Below are 24,146 nucleotides of genomic sequence, written 5' to 3'. Positions count from 1 at the left end.
TGACAGCAGAGAACATTTCTGCTCTACAAGGATCAAATTTTCCAAATGTAACCTTATGTTTTCGGTACAAATGTTTTCCAAGTAAAAAATGTAGAAATGAATTATATATTGCTGACTAGGGTACCGCCCCAGTGACAAGCATTCATACGTTTTTAAGCACTTCGCATACCTTTATCTCTCAGAGTGGACTCCAGCTAGCACTTTAATTTGGTGGATTAACATTATTATTCATACTATTATTTAAATATTAGGTTGGTATGCAGTCGGCTTAATAACAAGACACACCGAATGGCAACCTGTTTCCTCCTTGTGGTTGTCATTAGCAACAAACTGCTTCCAATTAGATCTGATCCTAAGGCCGAGTCAATCGCAAAGCTCAGCGCTTTGATTACCTTTGAAAATATTTATATTTCCTAATAACTTGAATGTAGTCCAGTGGCCAGTGATTAAACCCAGACCGAACTCTGCATGGCGGGGGGTGGGGCCGGGGGGGGGGGGGGGGGGTGTAGGTTGGGGGATTGGGTGGAAAATAATGCCTTTCATTGTGCCCCACTGTTGCAGAAATATGGGAACCCAGGCCACCCGTAGCTGTAAAAATGTCAGATTTAATTTTGTAATAAATACAAAGATTTAGAGTTTCCAACTAAAATGGATTTTGTATTTTTGTTACTTCATGCCAACGATTCTCTTAAAGAGACAACACAATTGCTTTTTTGTTGCTGTTCTATATTTGATCAATGCATAATTGCCTGAAAAATTATGATAGCATAGTGATTTCTAATGAAAATATTATTGATCACTTGGCACAGTAGTCTGAAATTTGCTTGCAACATTTATGTTGCAATCGATTAATGAAAAGGAAAACAAGACTCAAAAAATACACCGGGACACTAGATGCATAACTGCGTTTATTAAATGCTAAAAAAAATTGTTCATTTTGTTTAAAGAAACAAAAACATTGTTTATAAATCCTCATAGTCATAGAAAATATGTTTTCTTTCACTGCAAAAACCTGGTCGAATCATCACTTCAGAGAAATCATTTTAATCAAATATATCAGCAGCACAGTCATTTATGTCATAAAGTGATACACTTCTTCCATAATCAGCATTTATTCCTCTGTGCAAAAAAGTACATTTTTATCGTTCGAAAATTACGTTTTGTTTGGCGAGCCGTCTGAAGTTCCTGATAGGCCTGACTGAGCATTAGCTACAGCATTCGTCTGGTGTCAGAGGACAAATTCACAGGGAAGCGGAGCTTTTCCCGATGCGGACACGTCCTATTAATCTTCGGCGCGCGCATATTTCAATAGCCGGCCCCGCCCGCACCGGGAGACGTCTCCTGTCTGGACGCCCCTACGCCCGGGAGAGCCGGGAGTGGGACAATAGGGTGGTATCGCCCACGCTGCCGCTGAAAAGGAAATGGAGGAAAGGAAACAACAACAACAACAACAACAAGCTAACCACTGTGCTAATAGGTGCTGAAATGCGTAGGCCACAGCACACGGAAGTAGCACCGGCAAATGTGATAATTACATTTTAACGTGTAACTAAAATCCTTAATCCGTGCATTCGATGTGTACAAAATGTGTTTTATATTTCTGAAACAATTGATTTTGAGTGTAAAGTGTTTTACGCATTCAATAACTTGTGTCTGCGCGTGTGTGTGTGTGTGTGTGTGTGTGTGTGTGTGCGAGCGCAGATGTATTCGGTGGGTGGGTGTGAGGGTGTGGGTGTAGGATTCGATAAGGTACACATCCAAAATGTAATATTATAATGAATGCTTGACGGAATCACAACTTCAGAAGTACGGCGGACATTTTGATTAATTGAAAGCGCAGATTTAGATCTGAAGAGCCGCAATGAGTATCACGGCAACAAGGTGAGGGAGAGGAGCAAGAAGGAATATTCTCCAGGAGCCCCGAGATGTGCACGTCTGTCTGCCTGCTGTCCATGCCCCGGGCATCACTGAGGCCCTGCAGTGTGGCTTCAGTTCAAAACCAAAACCAGCCAAAACCATCCCTTTCCTCTGATATGTCAAAGGTTTCGCCTGCTAGCGAAACACATTTTCAAACTTGTACAGCCACCTACCAAAGACAACATAAAAAGTACTGAAAGTTGTCTTCTAGTTGGTGAATATGCTAGCTAGGTAGGTAGCTAACTGGCGCATGAACACATTACATTACATTACAGGCATTTAGCAGACGCTCTTATCCAGAACAACGTACAGTGAAGTGCAAATCGAACACAGGGACAAGTGCGACCCTAGAGAAAAGTATAGTTCCGAGTCGTAGCGTGACCACATAGATACAAGCAGTGTATAGTTACTAGTGGTCTCTCTCTTTCTCTCTCTCACACTCTATTTTTCTGGGAACACCCCTGCCCTGCATGGCCTTGAACACCGGATTCAGCGCAGACTCCACTCCAGAGATCACAGAGTGGATAACTCAGTTTGTCGCGTATTTCTGTGATTCACACATATAATAAATCCGCATTTATATTTTGTCTTGATAAAATTATTATAGGCTGAACTGCACTTGAGTTGCCTTTTGTGAAACCCCCGTTTAGTTTTTTTATATATATTTGAGGTATATGAATGAATTACTCAGGTATGCTTTACATACCTGCCTCATTGTACAGAGCCCATGTCTATGGGAAATTTGATAGTTTTATTCTTTGGCTAAATCAAGGAAATTAGATTCTGTTATTAGCTGCTACATGAACTGTTGCACTTCATGGTGCATAATTAGGAATCCTCATTATGAAAGCCAGATTTTTTTTTTTGCAAATGTACATACAATATTTTCTCTGTCTGTAGAGAATAGAAATGGTCATTGTTACTTCTAATACGAAACTTTCCAAACCTTATAAAATAATATTAAATTTATTTGTATCTAAAGAAATATATCTTGTGTTTCAGCCTGAATCGCATATTTGAACCAGTTTCATATTACATATGACCGCAGTTTAAGAAACAAACAGACCCTGAGTTCTGACTTTAAACACTCCAGCTTTCTGTCCTGTGATGTGTACAGACTCTGCCACACCAAACGCACAAACATTTCTGACAAAACAGGGAATCATGTACTGACATCCTGACATCACTCTCCCAAAATAATTTCAGCATACAAAACCAAACAGGAAGCAGCCACAGACAAAGCAACGGTTAGCAATAGCTGACAGTGAATTAGATTCATTGCATTCCGTTGTTTAATAGATCCTAAGTGGCAAATCTGTTTCTCTTTAAAAAAAAACAAAAAAAACATTTTGTACTATTGCCATGTACACCAGAACAATGGACAAAGGAAATTTCAACTTTCGACTTTTACATTTAAGCGTTTAGCAGGAGCTTATTTCCACAGAAATAAAGCTGAAGAGGCTTTCATGTCAAGAGCAGGTTCTTATGTTCAGCAGTTGCCACCCAAGGTGGCGAGTAAAGGCTGGTTTAAACTCCGCCGGACGACCGTCGCAGAAACCACTGACATTGCTGGTCGCAGTGACATTCGGTTTATACTTCATAAATTAAATATATATAAGGTTCATGAACATTGCGTCAAGCTACAGAGTATAAACCCGCCTTCAGTCTTGTGACCCGATTCCATCTTTTCAAATTGTTTGTAACTTTCTAATGTGCGGTTAGATTTTTTTTGCTGAGTTCCTGTTGCTGTTGCTGTTGCTGTTACTGCCTCTGTCTGTTACTCTTGTTTGAGCACAACTTTATCAGAAATAAATGCATAAAAACGGAAAGCCGTGACACAACGGTCGTAAATATCTGAAGGCCAAACCGCTTTGATTACGGGTTAAATTGTGCTCCTTGCGGTTAGCGGTTTTGCCTGAGTTTGTTCGGGGCGATGTTGCGTGGTACATGTAGCACATTGACAAAAATAGTTGAATGCGCGCTGACTTATGTTTCCGCACAGTGCGCTGGATCCGGCGTGACTTCAAAGGAGCTAGGATCAGGATGAAAACCTGCAGGAACTGTACGCCTGCAACTCTACACCTGTCCTGCCTCTCGCCATTATCGTCAGTTTAAAGCGTATACTGCATTGTAAAAGAAACGTAGAGTGTGAAGAGGACTGCAGAAGAGAACCTGGCACTCGGCCTGAAGAGAAATCATTGAAACAAATTAATCCTTTGCTGTTTAAATTGACACCATAATCCATCATGGCTGAATCGAACTCTGAAGCTATCTCAGATCTGTTGCCTTCTGAGGGAAGGCCTGGGGGCACACAGACACTAAGAGAGGAGAGGAACCCACATCGCTGAATGAACACAGGCTCACACACACATTTATACTGTAAATACACATACGAGCTCACACATACACACACACACAGACACTAAGAGAGGAGAGGAACCCACATCGCTGAATGAACACAGGCTCACACACACATTTATACTGTAAATACACATACGAGCTCCCACACACACACACACACACACAAAGAGAGGAGAGGAACCCACATCGCTGAATGAACACAGGCTCACACACACATTTATACTGTAAATACACATACAAGCTCACACACACACACACACACACACAAAGAGAGGAGAGGAACCCACATCGCTGAATGAACACAGGCTCACACACAAATTTATACTGTAAATACACATACGAGCTCACACATACACACACACACACACACACACACACACACACACAGAGAGACACTAAGAGAGGAGAGGAACCCACATCCCTGAATGAACACAGGCTCACACACACACATTTATACTGTAAATACACATACGAGCTCACACATACACACACACACACACACATTTATACTGTAAATACACATACGAGCTCACACACACACACACACACACATTTATACTGTAAATACACATACGAGCTCACACACACACACACACACACATTTATACTGTAAATACACATACAAGCTCACACACACACAGACACTAAGAGAGGAGAGGAACTCACATCGCTGAATGAACACAGGCTCACACATACACATTTATACTGTAAATACACATACGAGCACACACACACACACACACACACACACATTTATACTGTAAATACACATACGAGCTCACACACACACACACACACAGACACTAAGAGAGGAGAGGAACCCCCATCGCTGAATGAACACAGGCTCTCTCTCACACACACACACACACACGTATACTGTAAATGCACATACCAGCTCACACACAGATAAACATACAAACAGACACTAAGAGAGGAGAGAAACCCACATCACTGAATGAACACACACACACACACATTTATACTGTACATACACATACAAGCTCACACACAGATAAACATACACACAAACATCCTGCATACGCACATAACTAGTTGCACATAAACCGGCATAAATATTTAACAAAGAGGAACCATGCACACAAATCACATATGAGATTTTCACATTTTGACTAAAACAGAAAACACGCCACGTCAGCATGTTTACAACCGGTCGACAAGATTTAAAACCGCAAACTGACGGCACTACGCTGATACCTGTTTGCCGAGAGTTGAAGAAGGATATTTGAAATGTGAAATGCACAATTTAGATCATCGCCTAGAGCGACCGCAGCAGATTTACATACTCCCGAACCGTTAAAAGTTCTTATTTCTTAAGCCACTCTTAAGTCTTTCACACTGAGCTCTGGCCTTCTCACAGAGCGCATATTTTCTCAGCGAAACAGGAAATCTGAGCTCCCGGGCATTACCGTCTGACAAAATTGTGATATGTTTTGTTCCAGCACATTGCTGTTCATGTTCTTTTTATTTATTATTTCTTTTCTTTTTTTTACATTCATATTTCTGCAAGCAGATTTCCAAGCTTTCGCTGGATAAACATTTTAAAAGTAAAAGCCCTCTGTGAACCTCAGAGTCTGTTGCAGCTTAGGTTCTTTTCATGTTAACTCTACAATCGACCGAACCAGACAAATTGGATTTTCTCTTTGGGTTTATTTTCAGTTGCCCTTATGAGGCCGAGGGGAAATTATTTCCACTTTTTTTCCTGTTTTTTTTTCTGCTTCAGTAAAGTTTAAGATAACTTTTTTGGGCTTTCCCTGCTCTCAGAAATAGATGGCTTATATGATTCATTACTAAAAAGGGTTGTAGCTGATTCCTTTGGGACAATTCTCTGACTGAAATCAAACACAGATTTATCACATCTCATTGCGTCTTTAGGTATTGCTAACAACTGATTTTGCTATGACTTAAACTGTCTTCATAAACTGTACCACATTTTCTTAACTGACCTTTATCTAATAAACGATGCTGAGCTGAAATGGCGGCCTGAGTTAATAGTTAAACTGTTTGTTCTGAAGAAGTCTTTTGGAAGGAAATCCGATGGGTGTGGCATGGATTTCCCATGAGATAGTCACAATATCATAATAATAATCAGTTTTTGACCAAGTGAAATTGATAAGCCATTTCCAAAATTCTGGCTATTTTTGAAAGATTGTTTATTCACTCTTACAAAATTTTTGCAGCATTAGACAATTTTGTGTATCTTTTAGTGAATATTGCTGTGCTACTATGTGTGCTGAGTTGCAGTGATGTAGCGACTGTGTTTTAGCACTTGGGAACCATGTACCTCTTTAGCTTACATCGTCTGGTTAATGTTGTCCTAGCTGAACAACAAAAGATAAATGTTCCCGAGGTGGTTTGTGATAGCCAGCTCTGGTATATAGTTTGATACATTAGGACTATAAACAATTCAACATGGCAGTATAGTGTATACATATTCAAAATATATCTCGGACCTTAATACAAAAATGGATCTAAAACAATAGTAATTTGTGACATGCAATTGAAGCCTTTTTTATGTAAAAATCATTGCTGGCCATACTGTACTATAGGGGAAAAAAGTTGAGTTTGGTCTAATTTTTCCCATTGAGATTTACCTTTCAATATGGTAAGTAGGTAAGAGTTTATGGCACAAAGTTCCCAACTGCCAGAAAATAGCACAAAAATCAAGCAAAAAAAAAAAAAAAGTGAAAAATTGTTTAATTATGTCACCATGCAAAACTCCATATCCATGGACTGTAATACTGAAAAACTGTTGTGGTCCCCTTATGTACACCATTAAAATACAACCTGGCTATTGTGTAACTGAGAACAACACAAATCAGAGCATTACCGCATGCACATATTCACACTCACAGCCCCTATCTATTTGGATTGTCATTTTAACAGGGAACATAAATAAGGGCTAAAATCGCCTTGATCATTATGTGCATTGCCAGTTTGCTTTGAGCAAATGTTTTATTCTACAAATAATGAAATAATAACCGACCGGCTTTCTGCTTTGTGGAAACATCCTAACCCGCTTACTGCCTATTTCATAAAGGGTTAATATGTAAAGATCTTGACCATTTCAAAAACAAATAGGTACTTCTTTTTAATCTGATTCCAAAACAAGTCCTATTTAAAGGCAAACACAACATCGCATCTCATTACACACACAGACTGAAATGGAAATCCAAGTATCAACAACTTATCCACTGTAATAAACATCACTTAATTCTCTGGTGTGCTAAACCAGTCAGGTTTAGAATTATATTTGTCCTGATTCATTCTGGACATAAACACACATGGAGCTTCACCAAAGTACACAGCTCTCTATCTACTTTAGGAATGTACAGTCCATTTATGCAAAATTTATCAAAAGCCAATTTACTTCTGCTGATTTAATAATAGAACCGGCAAAGAAAAGTTATTACAGCAATGAAAAGAAATGAAAACACACAAGAAAATTATTATAAATAATTATTGTAAATAAATGGACTGGTTCCAGGCTGTAATGTACAAAACAGGTGTTTATCTTAGTTGATGGTTTGTTTATGGTATGTAAATAAATGAAAAACTTTATTGTGGTGGCAAGCGCACACAAAAAGAACAAATAAAATGACCAGTCCTACTACTATGAATAATGCCACTCTTACTCTCTACATGTCTTCTCATAAGAAGACAAAGAAAAAGAATGATAGATATTGTTCTCTTTTGACCGTCCTTTAATTTTGGGAATGAATACACAGCTCTCTGAAATGCAAAGCTGAAATTCTTGTCATACTGTATATATTCTTTGGACCGAGTCAGACCTCCCACATCTGTGTCTGACATCAAACAAATAAATAAATAAATAAAATGGTGGATATTCCCGCTGTCGTCGTTTACAGTAGTCTTCTAATTATCACTGACCACAAGTCAAAAAAATTGTGAAATATTATAAAACGGGCTACGACCGCATGCTATTAATGCCAGGTAGACTTACATGCATATACATTGGCATGCATATGTGTGGTATCACAGAGCAATTCTGAAGGGGAAAGAGAAAACAGGGGAGCTTATGCTATATGGGGTAATGAATATATTATTGTTATACTGACAGCAGTGAGACACCTAATCTTTTGACAGGGAATCTCTAGATGAGCACATAAAAGACCTGTGGTTCACGTCAGCCTATGCCATTCTGTCAGGGAGATGTCTCGTCAAGTGTTGTGCGGCCTCAAAAGAACACACCCAGGCACCTTTCTTAAAGGCTAGGAGTAATGTCGAACAAATTACAACATATTTGGGCAAAGCGCCAGGGTTCTGTGTGGAATAAAACCATAATCCTGTCCAATTTGCTTGTAAATGATATCGGAGACTCTGAGCATAGCCTAGAGATTTCAGTCAAGGGATCTTTTTTTAGGAAGTTCATTGTGTGTGTATGTGTGTGTGCGTGTGTGTGTGTGTGTGTGTGGGGGGGGGGGGTTAACAAAAACTCCTCTATAATTACCAACCATCTTTTAATATTTCCACAAATTCCTTTCCTTACTTTGAAAGGAACTGTTTGAATCCAACTTTTCAAAGATCAGTATAAAAGCACAATAGAGAAAATATTTCCATAACATCGTTGATTAAATGCTTTAATTTATGTGATATTATTATTAGTATTATTAATAATAATAATAATACCAGTTGCAGTCATAACATGTAGCTTTATATGTGTGCAATACTGTACCAAGTTTGCTAGAACAGTGCACCAGATCTGAATCTTTGTCCTGTTTTGTGTTGAGTTTTTTTTAAGTTTTTTTTTTTTACATGTGAAGTTTACAGTGGTTAAAGCTGAATTCTGAGTGAGGCTTCAAATCAGAGATGACTTTTGTGATGCAGTGTTAAAATATAATTAGTAACCTACATCAACTATATATCCATTGCCATAAATACAAACATCTAATTGTAATATGTAATATGATATAATATGTCTGACTTTCCGTACTGATATGTCGATACTGATACAACTCTATTTATTATTCTCATTTTATTTTCCCCAATGAATCGTGTAAATTGGTGGCGTATGGTGTGATTCCTCAGAAATGAGCATGAAGGACATTGCGTTACTGTAACTTGAAAAAGATTTCAGCAAATTATATTGAGTTTGGCTCTGGGATTTGACAGCAGAGCTTCAATAGTTCAGTGAGCGAGTGCATCATTTTTCTCCTTTCAATCACATTAATGTGTGATATGTGTTTACACCTCTGCAACATGTCGAATTCAGAATTCTAAACCTGTGGGCGCTCTGATTGACACGGTCTGTGTTGACTGTGCAGATAAAGGTAAACTACACCTCCCAGCGACCTTTTCAAATGATCTTTCACTCCTCACCTTGACCTGTCTTGTGCCGACCGTGAAAATAAAGTGGAAGAAATGTTTAATTGATAGGCTAGCCGATATATAGCCTTCGTTGCTTCCATTCACAGACACTGTGCACAACCTATAGCCAATTCACGCCGCACTTCTATTCCGTTCCTCAATGAAGTTACGTATAGCCACTTATTGTGCCATATTACACCTGCCCAAGGTCAGCTAACGAAGACCTATGATACAATGCATGGACAGTTGTTTGTTGCACAAAAGGCGCAGTGGACAAGAAATATAATACATGTAGAGGCTATAGCAAGTCCGTTTTAAGAATGCTTGGTTCAAGGTGTCCAAACAGGATTCTCAGCCCGGCTTTTCCCTTTAGTCTAGTCACGGCGCTAGTTTTGTTGTATAATACTCTGAGGGGACTTCAAGTGCATTTCAGTATTTGCCAGGGACCAAGAGATCACCGCAGCCGTGCTTAAATGTTCTTGGACAGTCCGGCCCGGTAGCTTTAAAAGCAAACAGTCTGAACATTGTAAAAGTACTTAAATTGTGACCACTGATCTAGTTGCCGATTGCCTTGAGATCATTTTTTTTCTTTTCATTTTTTATTATTTATACACGCCAATCGAACTATTAAACATACACTGCGGCTCGACAGGAACACCGTGGCATTAATGTGTAGCTACGCTCTTCCTTTGTCCTCAGGGACCAGTCCCTTTTCAACGGTTCTAAAATAGAATTACCTTGGATCTATAATTATACTTCACCGCAGTTCGCATGCCTTATGTCTCATTTATGTGGCTTTCCAGGGATTAATAAATTGCATGGTTCAGTTGTAACCTGCAGCTATAGTCTACTTCATGAGGTTGACGTGATTGTAACCTTGATAAGAATCATAAGAATAATAAGTATTTAGTGCGTATTCGAATAAGATAACACGAAGCATTGGAATGCACAAATGCATTTCCATAGTGCGACAAGAAACTTAAAATATTTATTTAGGCCTCGTAATCGTTTGCCATTATTCAAACTACATGTGATGTACATACTCTTATTACTGTGTTTTAAACATATTTATCAGTAATGACAGAAGTACACTTAACGTATATAGTATACTTAAACCGATGGGCTCTCTCTCTCACACACGCACACAGACACAGCAGAAATATATTGCCACAAATGCTCGAGTTGCACTTAGGCAGATAGACATACAGACAGAGAGACTTGCGATCATGTGTTTTAGCAACGCCCACGCATTTTTGACGCATATGAATGCATAGTTTGGATGCAATATCCTCAAACAAGTCAAATATGAAATGCACGTTCCTGAATGGACAGACAGAAAGAACGCGATAAATGCATGCAGTCAATTAAGTGAAACCAATTGGTTAGGTGATGTTGGGTGTAGAAAGGATAATTCATTCGCCGTTTACTGTTTTTTTCATCTGGTCTTTTGACTCAATCAGCCTCTTAAAGTTCATTAGACTGGTTAACCTTTGCTCTGTTGTGGGTCTGAAAGGGTTAATCGGGCCAGGCTCTCGGCGGCCGTGCGGTCAGGTCTCCACATCTTCCGCGTGGGGACCGAGTTAACGGAGTATTGAGAGTGTGAGAGAACTTTCTTCTCGATTCTTCCAGGCTCACCTGCCCACATCCAATTAATCGGCACCGAATGTCTGCCCAGGAGATGGTCGACGTTCTTAATTAACCCAGAGTTTCCTGCACGCCTTACAGTTCTGTCTGCCATAGTCTCTGCCACTTGTTTCGCCCGCGCGTCTGTCACTGATGATAGAAATGCACAATATCCTGGTTTGTAAATATATGTTTTGTAACAGCCCACATGTTTGCATACCTGTATTTGAATTACATCTGAAGTGAAATTACTCAGATTATGTATTATTTGTCCTCTGTCTTGAAAATATCGTCTACATCATGAAATGTGTTTCATATCAGTAACTTAATCAATACATTAATATAATTCTTTAACGTAGGTTTATGGATTTATATATTTTCCCATGTCACAAATTCCGTTACCTGCACCTTAACGGAAACCTTTGAGTGCACGCGGCTAGTTGTTGAAGCACCCCTTTGATGTCAACAACTGGCTCTCCTAATCACTGACTATCGATTCGCCTAACTCCATTTATCCCGATTAGAGTACATCTTTGAGCACTGTGTTCTCGAGTGCGCGCATTGCTTTACAAACAATAAAAAAGCGTTTTCACTCTCTCTGCACTCTGAACGGGAAAATCGTTAAAATTCTTGCAATTTGAATGTGATCAGTAAATATTTAGTGTTGTGACATGCCTGACTCTAGTTCTAATCAATGGAGACATCAATGGGGTGCGCTTTTGTGTGTGGCGGCTTGCAGTGCTCTCTATAACCCTTACAAGGGCCCAGGGAAAATGAGATGAGAAAGTTATTTTCTCACTCGAGGAAACGCCATAATGTAGCCCTGTTAGTGCGTTGATTTTACTAAATCAAGTGAACATATTACCTCCCCCACACATATAGGACACTAAATTCGAGAGCTCGTTCTTTGTTAATTTTATCATAATTACTATAATCATAATTTTAGATCATCATAATTTGTTATTTATTATGGCATATACATAACAATTTCTTGCATCCAACTCATTACTTGATAATTGAATTATTAATTAATTGTTTGGAGTTTTCCAGGTCCAGTTCTCACTTCACGCGTATCCCAACTTTAAATCTAAACAACCAATTTTCGCGTAACCCTGAATTTAAATTTCAAGTAAGCTACATGTGTGATATACAAGTGGTGTAAGAAGTATATGATGTAATTGCAATTAAATACATTTTCAAGCTATGATATGACAACAGACTACCACAGACGAACTACAGACTTGAAGGCAAATAAATATAGAATATCCATTGACAAAAACAAATTTGTTCATAAATGCTTTATCTACACAACATATAGCATCATGTATATGCTTGTGCAGTTGTCACTAATATTTAATTTAGTTTCTCATTCATGTGTGGATGTGCAGTCCCAACCTTTTAATCATCAATTGTGAACGTAAAACGTGTTGTTTTTAAAAGTATATATATATTTTAGTTCAAGAGAGCACCTTGGTATCCTTTGAAAGGCGCTGATGCGAAAAGACAAGGCGAGACCAATAAAAATCGATTTTTAATGACCCCCTATGCTCCTTTCTTCAAGCTGAGCCCGAATCTTCACAGGCAAAATTCGACCTCTTGGCAATGTTGCCATGGTTTGAACATTTACCCAACAAAAATGCCGAAGAGCACTTGTGTAACACCTGGAAATCTTCGAATCCGTGTGTGTGTGTGTGTGTGTGTGTGTGTGTGTGTGTAACCAAACCACTCCACTATTCTGACCATATCCATGAATGTTGATATATTAAAATATAGATTTGACTGCTGTCTTCTTTAACCCACGTGCAAACAAACCATTGTCGAGATAGGCAGACAGGCCATCGTATATTTTCGAGCTTCTACCCCCCCCCCCCCCCCCCCCCCATTTACCATTGTGAGTAAACTGCGATCAAGAAAAAACACAGTAAATCCATAATCAAATATAAACTAACATATCTTGCTCAGTCATGCTTTTATTGTTACTACATGTCCTCTGTATGGTCATTTTCTTACATTAATATAGCTCATTTCTATAATACGTTTGTACTCGTGTGCTGGATTTTCGCAATGTAAGGGTATTATCGGTGAGTGAAAGTAATCAGGCCTTTCTTAATTTATAAACTAAAGTTGTTTATTACGTTTCACTTTCCCAGAAAAAAAAACACATTTCAACGCCCACAACTCGATATTCACCTCAATAATGTGCTGGCAGTGGAAAGCAATTGAAACCTATTCAACCTTTTATACCCAGATTTTTTATTTATTAAAAACGCAGCAGGCGATAAAGCATATAAGCTAACAAGATGGGTTTTCTTACATACAGACAAGTGTCTGCTATGTCTGCACGCCCTCCGTCTCCCCCCATATTTAGCACATGCGAGGCTTTAGCGCTGTGTGGCGCGACTTGCTGTGCAGGAAAACGCATCAGCGCGATCAGCCTCTTTCTACTATCCCTTTCATTTTCGTTATTTTTAAAATAATAATCGGGACCTTGTGTCTCTAAGCATAATATGCACATTCATCTTTTGTATTTTTTCTTCCCTTCTCTGCTTCTGAGGAGAACAATGAACTCATACTTGCGAAAAGTCGCGAAGATCTGAGCAAAAGTAGCTACCTTACGCTGATGTATATTTTTTCAGTTTTGGCAATGATGCTGCACGGTTAACAAAAGTATGAACCGTTTTCTTGCATAAATAGTCTACGTCAAGTGAAAAAAACAACTCAGATTCTCCAGTCAAACGATTCAAAAGAAGACCTAGTGTGTTATACCCTATTGCCTGGAGAAGATGTATCGTGCAGAAGACGAGTCGGCAGCATATGCTTTTGGTACGTTGTAAGCAAACCAAAGTTTAAACACACACATGCACAGCCTACAATCGATTTTGTTGGAGTCGAACACATGTGGGGTGTGATTGTTATTTATTTTTCTTTTCTTTCTTTTTTTTACGTTGTTTCAGCAACGCGTTAACGTAATGAGTTTAGCAGTGTTTGAACCGCAGTCCCTAAATGAAAACGTCTCCATAGGGGATACGTTTTGTGCTCCGCTTTTCCTCCATCGAGATGTCTCTCCACAAGGTAAGGTCGGAGAAAAGTGTAGTAAACTATATTTAGCTAAATCATAGTTATTCAGTTTCACACTTCTATAACTTTTCGACTACTTTGATGTTGCAGCAGTGTAGGTAAGACTACGTCCCGTGCGAAATGTAGCATTATTTACGACCTATGTATGATCATGCGGGTACGAAAACAATGATGACAAGCATGCTTGCATTTATCAAACAAGTGGTACAAAATCTCTGTACTCACCGCTGGTATCATAGCAAACTTAGAATCCAGAAGAAGGAGGTTTAATTAAAGGAAAGCACATGTTTCTATTGACAGCCATTTTTGTGGGTTAAAGGGGGAAGGAACGGGGACATGGCCAGATGAGAAGTGTAGCGCTCGGGCTGAACGAGTCAGTGGTTAGGCTATCTAGAACAATAGGCTGATAACACAAAAAAGCACTCCGGTGAGCATCCGAATACATAGACGAAAAGGTATGACGAAGACCCACCCGAGTAGTTCAGCGGCATCCGAGCCAAATACAAGAAAATCCTAAAGCAGTAATCAGAATAAAATGGGCACACGTTACTTTTGTGTTGGTGACCGACGAGACACCGAAGCCCGTTTGCCTTTAAGATGGCTTTTCTATATTATAGCTGGAATCCAGGCAGAAATTATTCATACGCTAGGGGGCACCCAGATACTGTAATAGATCGCGTATTCCGTATTTTTTCCGTTCATTGGTAGCATATGCTCGGATTTGCCTCTAAATTTTTCACTGGACGAAACTCTTGACAACCCCCGGTGATTTTCAAAGTACCACACGCCAGTGATTGAAACTTGCACAGACTTGGAACTTCAGTAGCGCAAGAGGAGACGCTCGCTCCTCACCGGGGAAATCCTTAGTCCCCGAAAGGAAGAATACCCATTCTCCAAACTAAACTAAAACTGGAAACAGACATTTCGGATATGTGCATGGCCACCACTCCTAGAACATATTTATGAAAGCATTTTGTATTTGTCCATTGATAGCCTATTATATATGCCTTTCCCTTCAAATGAAGTATGTAGTTAGTCCGTTGTAATAAGCTCACAAGTTTGAAAATTGATTAATGTATTAGAGCATATACTTCTTGCACCACTTGTATATCACACGACGGGCTTGTAATGAAAATCTACATTTCCTTGTAAAAGCTATAGCTTAAGTATCATGAGGTGCATTGTACACAGAACTGTAGGCCACTCTATGCCGATAGTATTGTACGAATACGGCATGTGTGTGAGAATGATGCGCATTGTGCCCAAATAAATATTCAGAATATTCGGCTTTGGACATAGCTACAGTCTTTCGAACTATCACTTTGGTTATAAATGCATACATATTTATTTGCAAGCAATACGCTGAGGCATCGTGACTATATGCTTTCAATATTTTGATTATCATTTTCAGTGCAAGCTTTTATGTTCAGTTCCAGGCTTAGCTTACTGACGAAGTAAAATAGTAAATGGATGATAGATACGGACTGTTACATTTCCTTGTGCGTAGAGGTTCACATATATGAAGATATTATCAATCGGTTTTTAGGCTTATAAATACTTTTTCCCCCAGTGGATATATGTTTATCAAGACGGCTTTTAAGTCATTAAAATGCGATGTCAGATGAGCGAGCGCTCACTACGATTCTTCACTACGAAATTAAAAATGATTGTTAGTTTTTTATTTAAATTATATGACGCAGCCTAATTTTAGTAATCTGTGTTTATCATAACATAGAATGACTAGTCATTAGACATGCATTCAATATTAAATTGTCTCATAAAACCATACAAATATTGTGCAGGTTATAGTTCAAGTATAGGCCTATTTTGTATAATATGACCAGGACATATCAGTAATGGGGCATACTATAGGATATTGTATTGTTTAAGAATTCTAATATTTAATATGCACAGTTCCAAACACAGGCAGGTGTCAACATAAAATACAAAATAAGATATGCTAGTTTGCATAAATACATCTCAAGTATCTTCTTATCAAAATTGGAAAAATTAGTGCAACATAAACTGTCAATAGCTAAACTGAATCAATAGTAAGCTACATCATTCCTTATGTAGCTGTACAGTAGTGCTGAATGTGGAATGTAATTAAATAAATATTTTTTTTAAATGTAGGGCCACATTCAGTGATATCTTCTTTATCATTTATAACGAGCGTTACTGTACTGAAAGAACTTTAAAAAAACGAATGTAGTTTTTTTTATGTATCTTTAATTGAACAGATATGTTAGTGAAATACATACATTCAATATGGGCTGGAATTCGTTTCTACTGTACGGCCTAATGAATTTCTCTTTAGGACCAAGCAGAATCCGCCCTCCAACTGCACCCCCCTCCCCCGCTTTGGCAAAGCACCAAGTAGCACAAGTGCCGACCAACCAATGGGGTTCAAGGGGCGGTCCATGTGCTCTGACCAGTCAAACACAGTCACTTTCCTTATATGGCAGCCTATCTCCATGGTAACGTGTGCTAAGTTGCAGCAGTCGTGTCAAAGTTCACTATATAGAGAGCTCAGTGAGCTGATCACAGAGAAAGCATTCCGCCAGCCCAGCTCCTACAAATCGCAATCATTTCCTAGCCTCCCCTTTTAACATATTTGATCACTTTGATTCTGTACTCTATTTCTTATTATTTTTACGCGCACGAAGGAGGTTCTGTAGGTTGTGATCTTTTATTGCTATTATTACTATTATTATTATTACTAGTGCGCTTCTCTAGCTTGCCGGAGAGTTGACTTCATATCTGACTACAGCACTGGCTTCGGCTGCGTGCGGCTGCTAGTGCAAGCTAGCTACCTCAATACGAAGAAAAGGAAGAAGCAGCAATATTATTTTTTACAGTTGATGGTTTCCTTCAGGACTTTTTGTGGAATTTGGGATCGCTCGTTGCTGGTATCTTTTCAGCGCTTCCCGTCTTATTATTCCTATGATATTTTGTTTCTTTTTCGTACATCTGGTGCGTCGCTCAACGTGAACGGCTTCGTCCACTGCAGTCCGTCTGTTATTTTATTATAATTTTATTATTTTATTTATGTTTTCCTTGTTTGGTTTCTGAATGGCTGACTGCAAGCGCCCCTGGGCTTGGCCTCTTAGTGCACGGCTGCGATTCGGCTCATTATCGCATCAGATTTAAAACGTGTACTTAGGCTACTTTTCTTTCGTAAGACAGAAATACGGGTGTTTTGAGTTATTTTTCGCAAGTTTCAACCGACAATCTAGCTACAGTTTACCGTTTTTTATCATCGTTTTTCTTGCCAACGGCTACTCCATTCTTTCTGAATAACAATCAAGGCACCACGAATCCAAAAACGGGAGACAAAAAGTTTCTTAACGTTGACTGATAGATATGGCAATGGTAGTGTGGAGAGGTTCCCAGGACGATGTGGCCGAAACCCAGGGCGCCCTCTCTTCGCAAGCCCCGCAAGTAGGACCTTTATCCCTTCCTACTCCTCAACCAGGCCAGCTGAACCTTGCAGGCTCGCAGGTCGCCCCGCCGACCCCTCAGACGCCGGTCCAAGGCGGACCCCCGAGCAATACGGCACAGTCTACGCCGACGAACCAGACGAGCCAGGTGGAAAAACAGCAGCCCCAGCACATCGAATGCGTGGTTTGTGGGGACAAATCGAGTGGTAAACATTATGGCCAGTTCACATGCGAAGGGTGCAAAAGCTTCTTCAAACGGAGCGTACGGAGAAACCTCACCTACACATGTCGTGCCAACAGGAACTGTCCTATCGACCAGCACCACCGCAATCAGTGTCAGTACTGTCGCCTGAAAAAATGCCTCAAAGTCGGCATGCGACGGGAAGGTATTGGGATTTTTGTTTTCTTGTTTATGTCTTTGTCCTTGTCCGTGTTCTGTACCGAACTAGCCGTGTGTTATTTCCGCTGCAGTGTTTCCCTTTCTCTCTCGACTCTAGCCTACTCCAGGCGCCCGGGCTGAAACACGCAAGGAACCGCCTTCGTTATAGTCCTACATGTGCGGACAGCACGGAACATATAAATGCCGCCTTAATCGTTTGAATGAAGTATTTTGCTTTTAAAAGGCAGTATGCTTCAGAATATTAATATTGTTTTGTTGTTAACGTGCAACTATAGTGATGTAATTGTACTGTCCAGTCAGTTTCCCGGTCACGTTAATGGGGACGTAGATATGTGCATCTGGATTTGAATAACACAAGTACAGATATGCCGCGCTGTTATGGCGAAGCAGTACGGAGACATCGTGTTTCAATTCACACGTTACAGTGATCGCGGAGTCATGTTTCTTTCGTCTTTGTAGTCGCCGAAGTAAAAAAAAGACCAAGAGTAAATCACTGAAACAATGCCCTGTTTAAAATGCTTTATAAAATAGTCACAGCGGTGCAGATTTGGAGTATAGAATTGCTGAATGGCTAGCTAGCTAAGTGGGTTAAGGGTTAGCTTGCAGGAACTGCCTTGCTTTCTTTGTGCTAGCGTTCATTGAGTACCAATTGCAATACAATTAAATGTTGAGCACTGATTGCAATATGGTATTGTAATAAAATTATATTCTATGGATATAAATCCCTTATCAAACTCTAAAACAAATCATGCAAAAATGCAAACGTAAACTGGCAATGCAATCCTTTGTTTGGTGATATTTATTCACAATAAAAATAATTTAAGTAGGACACGTTGATAATTTCGGCTACTAAAATGGTAACTGATTAAACCAGGCTTTAACTTCACACACGCACGCGCATACATATTCCTATACATGCATACATTGGCTATAAGCTACTGTAATTAATAACAGTAATAATAATGTGTAGAATTCAGGCATCAATATCTGCAGTCTCTCTTTTTACTGCAGCTGTTCAAAGAGGACGGATGCCACCGACGCAGCCACACCACGGTCAGTTTGCCTTGACAAACGGGGACCCCCTGCACTGCCATTCCTACCTATCCGGATATATCTCTCTTCTTCTGCGAGCGGAGCCCTACCCGACGTCCCGCTATGGCAGCCAGTGTATGCAGCCAAACAATATCATGGGCATCGAGAACATTTGCGAACTGGCGGCCCGGATGCTCTTTAGCGCCGTGGAGTGGGCTAGGAATATTCCCTTCTTTCCCGACCTGCAAATTACGGACCAGGTGGCCCTTCTGAGGCTGACCTGGAGCGAGCTGTTTGTGCTCAACGCTGCTCAGTGCTCCATGCCGCTCCATGTGGCCCCACTCTTGGCGGCGGCGGGCCTACACGCCTCCCCCATGTCCGCGGATCGAGTTGTCGCCTTCATGGACCACATAAGGATCTTCCAGGAGCAAGTGGAGAAGCTGAAAGCTTTGCACGTGGACTCCGCCGAATACAGCTGCTTAAAAGCCATTGTGCTTTTCACCTCAGGTAAGCGGTGGAATTGTGTACCCGCAAATAAATAAATAAATAAATAAATAAGATTGAACCGTGTTCTGACAAGGAGTACTGCTGTTTATAAATTTGTCAAAGGCTTTAGATATTCCGCTATGTAGGGAATTCGTCATTACACACTAAAAATCGAGTAGAATGTAATATAATATAGGTTACGTGTTGAATAGAAATTTGTGAATTTTGTCTTGTGATGCCAACGGTGCAGACAAGTGTTTACATTATAGGTACTGAAAAAAGCCGTGTCACAATGAATTAACATATGACACACTGATAATACGTATTTACATTTCAAAGCCAAAGTTTCAAGTGTAGTAGCCTACCTTATAAAAATAAAATAGTTAGCCTGATTACCTGTTCTTATATATGACAAGAGTAGCATACTGCGGTTGCAACTACTGCTAATTTATTTTATGAGATGTTGAAATATTATTTTTAACGAACAGTGTTTAAATGAACATTTTGTATGGTGACCGTGTTAACAGATGCTACAATTGTATAAGCAATATTGAATATTCTGTTCGACAAAGAATCTAGGCCTGTCAAACTTGGTCTGATATAGGGTCAACGACAAACGTTATTCACGGTTGCACGATGGAGCACTTGAAAATTATTTAAGCCAACATTAAATTAACTTTTCATATTGCATGGCACTTTTTTATAATTCAGTTAATTTGTAGCCTATTTATAAGAAATGGCAGTTAAAATGATGTCATGTTTGGGGGAGGAGAAAAATAGGATGGGGGAAAGGACTCTGGCCTTTCCCTCGGTTCCCACTGTATTTCAAGCGTGCCTTGCTACTCCCAAGTATACGACAGCCGAATGGGGTCTCAGATTGTATATAAAACAAATATTGAAGTTTATGAAGCTTAATTAAGTAACTACTCGTCAGATGTTTAAGGGTTGAAACCAAGAAACAGACATTTTCAGTAAATGTGGGAAAAGGTCTTACAATCCCGTCCTTGTTGTGTTAGGGTGATCTGGGGATCTAAGACGTTTCCTGGACTCGCTCCAGAAAACGGTCATGACCCCAGCTTCCCCCTTTTATTATTACACTACAGAATCAAAGATGGGAATATAATCCAAAATAGAAACGAAGATGACCGCTAATACAACAGAATATACACACATGCACACGTGTGCAATAGCGGGTAGGCTATGTGTGTATAGACATAGGGTATATAGGATACGGGTCTTCCTTGAATTGATAATGTGTTTTGCAAGTTCAAGTTCAAACGGTCAATTATAATATACGTATTTCGTATTTTATATATTTATATTACTGGTTTCAATGAGTATGTGAAATTCCTAGGCCTAGTATTTTCATTTTGGTCATTTATTATTTTGAGTGTTACATTTTAACGTGGCCTATAGATTACAATAAGCGACACATGGCTTTGATTGCCATTTAGTTTAGGTAATTTAGGTAGCCTAAAGCTCCTAAAATGTGTGTGTGTATGTGTGCGCGCGCGAACGAGAGAGCGAGCGAGAGAGAGAGAGAGAGAGATGTTTTAAGACATAAAATCTTTCTATTAAGCGTTGGGAGAGTAATGTGAATGAAAACATGAAAAATGGCTTGCTCTGCTACAAATATGCGTCGGCCATATTTAGTGGTGATTACAGCTATTCATATGAGTGTGCCAGACCACCGCTGAACGTACTCTCTCTCAAAGGGGGTTTGCCTGGGGTTTTGTCGTCGTCGTTTAAGCGAAATTAAAATGCGGAGCAGAGGTCAGGTCACAACCTCGTATGCGTCCTGCTCCAGCAAAATCGAAGCTGTTCTTATTATTTTGGATCTTGGACACACTGTTTTCAGATCTATTCGGAATAATGACCAAAGCATGCGAAAGAAAGAGATAAATGTCTGCCTGGTTGTTTCTGAATGAACTCAATTGCCAAGTCGCTAACTGCAGAATATTGTTGCCTTTTTGGTATTATTTGAACGATGTCAATTGTACTGTGGTCAGTATGATCGTCATCTTGAAAAAAGAACCTATATTAAACATAACCGCGCCTTGCTTTATACAATACGAACAAAGAATAATCATAGACCCACTAATTCTTAATGTATATAATCTTATTTGCGAATAAAAACAATAGCCATACGTGTCACATTTATTTTAAAAAAAACAACAGTTTGTCATTAGTGATAAATATGGGTGAATAAAGGCGTAGTGTAATTATATAGACATGGTGTAATTGTAAGGAGCGCACAACCAATCAATCGCTCTAAACATGATGTGATTTAAAACAGCTTACAAACAATTGAATACCTTATTTTGTGCATCAATAGTGCATAAAGTATCAATATGTTAAATCGTCATATTGTGTTCTAATCCATCTTACGGAACATTATCATGCCTGGGAAGGAAAATACTTGGAGTTGTATATGAAATTAAACCCGTGGTATCACACGCATATGTATCTGTGTGTGGGTGGGGGTGACGTGTCTGGCCTTACAATTCCATCTTTTCTCCCGTTTCTAGATGCTTGTGGTCTCTCGGATGTGGCCCATGTCGAAAGTTTGCAGGAGAAGTCCCAGTGTGCACTCGAGGAGTATGTCCGGAGCCAGTACCCCAACCAGCCAACTCGATTTGGGAAGCTTTTACTGCGCCTGCCCTCCCTCCGCACAGTCTCGTCTTCAGTCATAGAGCAATTATTTTTCGTCCGTTTGGTAGGTAAAACCCCTATTGAAACCCTCATCAGAGACATGTTGCTTTCCGGAAGCAGTTTCAACTGGCCTTACATGTCAATCCAATAAGAACGAGGAGGGGACGAGGAGACTGAGGCTACAATAGTTAGAATAGCGCTTCTTTTAGAAGGGAAAGGACTGTTACACGAAGTTTACGTATTGGAAGAAAGACGTTTTCAAAAGTGACTGTGAATTTTAAACATAGACATTCAATGAACTTTCGCAACCCACATAAAAAGCTCCCGTATCATTCTGGACAACTTGCTACTTATCATTTTTGTTAATAAAAAAAAAGAAAAAAAAAAGATTTTTGGTAAACAATCGAGGAAAATTAAACAATACAATGCATTTAAAAAAAAGGCTAATTTGGAGAAATATAGGAAAAAAGTTTTATTTTCCAAATGATATTGTCCTGTGTCCATGTATGTATAGCTGTTTTGTATTTTTTTTCTCTCTCTCTCTCTCTCTTCTGGTTCGAAACCGGCTAATGTGATTCTGTAGTATGCAGTATTTAATATAACCATGGATTCTTATGAAACAGTAAAATAATGTAAAATATGTTCTTCAAGAATTAAAACTAAATCCAAAAACAGTATAGAAAATCGTTATACAACACTTAATGCTGCGTATATGGTGACCCATAATTTACTGATGAAGGCGAAATTAGAGGAGACCGTTTGTGACCCAAAAATAGAACATGCTACTGTAACAGTAGCTACATCATTTGCATAATGATAAAGAATTCCTCGTCAATTTCGCTTTTTAGGGCATTGGGTCTAAAAGACTCGAGATCCTTCCACTACAAACTTTTCAGGAGACAACCGCGCAGACTGATCGTTGTTCATTTCTAATTATGTTCTTGCAATGCGTTTGTAGTGTAGGCTACGGGCAGTAGGCCTATGTAGCCTTTGAAAACTTTGAGATAATGTTGGCACTTACAGTTAACTGTCGTTGAGTAGTCCAGCTGAACTTTTTTTTCGTCAAGGACTGATGTTTTAGATATGTTTTAGGGTTAAACATTTGATCAAGGATAATATCCAACGGTTAGCGTGAATGTCATGAAAAATAGGACTGAAGTGAGCGAGAAGGAAAATGTGAATTGCAATAAAGAAATGATTACGGCTTTAGTAGAGCGATATGGTGCGGGTTTTATTTAGTTATTTGTTATCCTCACCAGTACCCTTGGATCTAACGCCCATCATTAGTGATATATATATATATATATATATATATATATATATATATATATATATATATATATATATATATACAATTTTGCATCTCGAAGAAAAAAAGCGTTGACGTCAAGGGTCACTTTACCTTTTAATTTTAATTCTAAAACATTTTAGTAACAGTATTATGTCCCCTGAAATGTCAAACTGTATTACGTAGAGTAATGCCCAGTACATGTCAAGCATTAAGTGCCTGTGAAGCGGGAAATTATCAATTTGTAATAAAAATGTCAAAAAAGAAGAAAAAAAAAATACATTGGGAACACTGTTAGGTTTGAAACGTCAGTTTTATGATTATGTGTGTCACATTTAAAATGACAGCAATTAGAAACAGTATTGTTGTAAATATAGGTCAATTCTTTTCAACGAGTTTTATTTTTTATTTTCTACAGAGTACATGTGATTAAGAAAATCTGTGGTTGCCATTTTTTCGGTAATTCAAAATGTCTTCAAACTGAGTGACAGACTTAGCTAGTAGCACTGAAAGTTCTGTTTTT

General features: G+C 39.2%; 1 protein-coding gene and 1 long non-coding RNA gene across 4 annotated transcripts; one reads left to right on the top strand and one right to left on the bottom strand.

The window, feature by feature from the left end:
- Nucleotides 1–895: 895 nt before the first annotated feature.
- LOC133111547 (uncharacterized) lies at nt 896–14,896 on the bottom strand. Its single transcript, XR_009705000.1, has 2 exons — nt 14,551–14,896; nt 896–1,410 (listed from the first exon to the last, which is right to left on the bottom strand). It is a non-coding gene; the product is annotated as an uncharacterized LOC133111547 (long non-coding RNA).
- Nucleotides 14,059–23,610, top strand: nr2f2 (nuclear receptor subfamily 2, group F, member 2). Of its 3 annotated transcripts, none has more exons than XM_061222000.1 (3): nt 14,059–14,070; nt 19,177–19,704; nt 22,212–23,610. In XM_061222000.1, exons 2-3 carry the CDS (start codon nt 19,194–19,196, stop codon nt 22,484–22,486), a joined length of 786 nt encoding a protein of 261 aa, XP_061077984.1. In that variant the 5' UTR covers nt 14,059–14,070; nt 19,177–19,193; the 3' UTR covers nt 22,487–23,610. The 3 variants fall into 3 exon arrangements, with proteins under 3 accessions (XP_061077984.1, XP_061077982.1, XP_061077981.1); XM_061221998.1 differs by lacking the exon at nt 14,059–14,070 and adding an exon at nt 16,896–18,151; XM_061221997.1 differs by lacking the exon at nt 14,059–14,070 and adding an exon at nt 16,896–18,151 and having other exon boundaries at nt 19,159–19,704.
- Nucleotides 23,611–24,146: the final 536 nt, after the last annotated feature.

The sequence above is a fragment of the Conger conger genome, chromosome 15 (assembly GCF_963514075.1).
Source record: "Conger conger chromosome 15, fConCon1.1, whole genome shotgun sequence".
NCBI lineage: Eukaryota > Metazoa > Chordata > Actinopteri > Anguilliformes > Congridae > Conger > Conger conger.
This window is presented reverse-complemented; position numbering and strand designations above follow the sequence as displayed.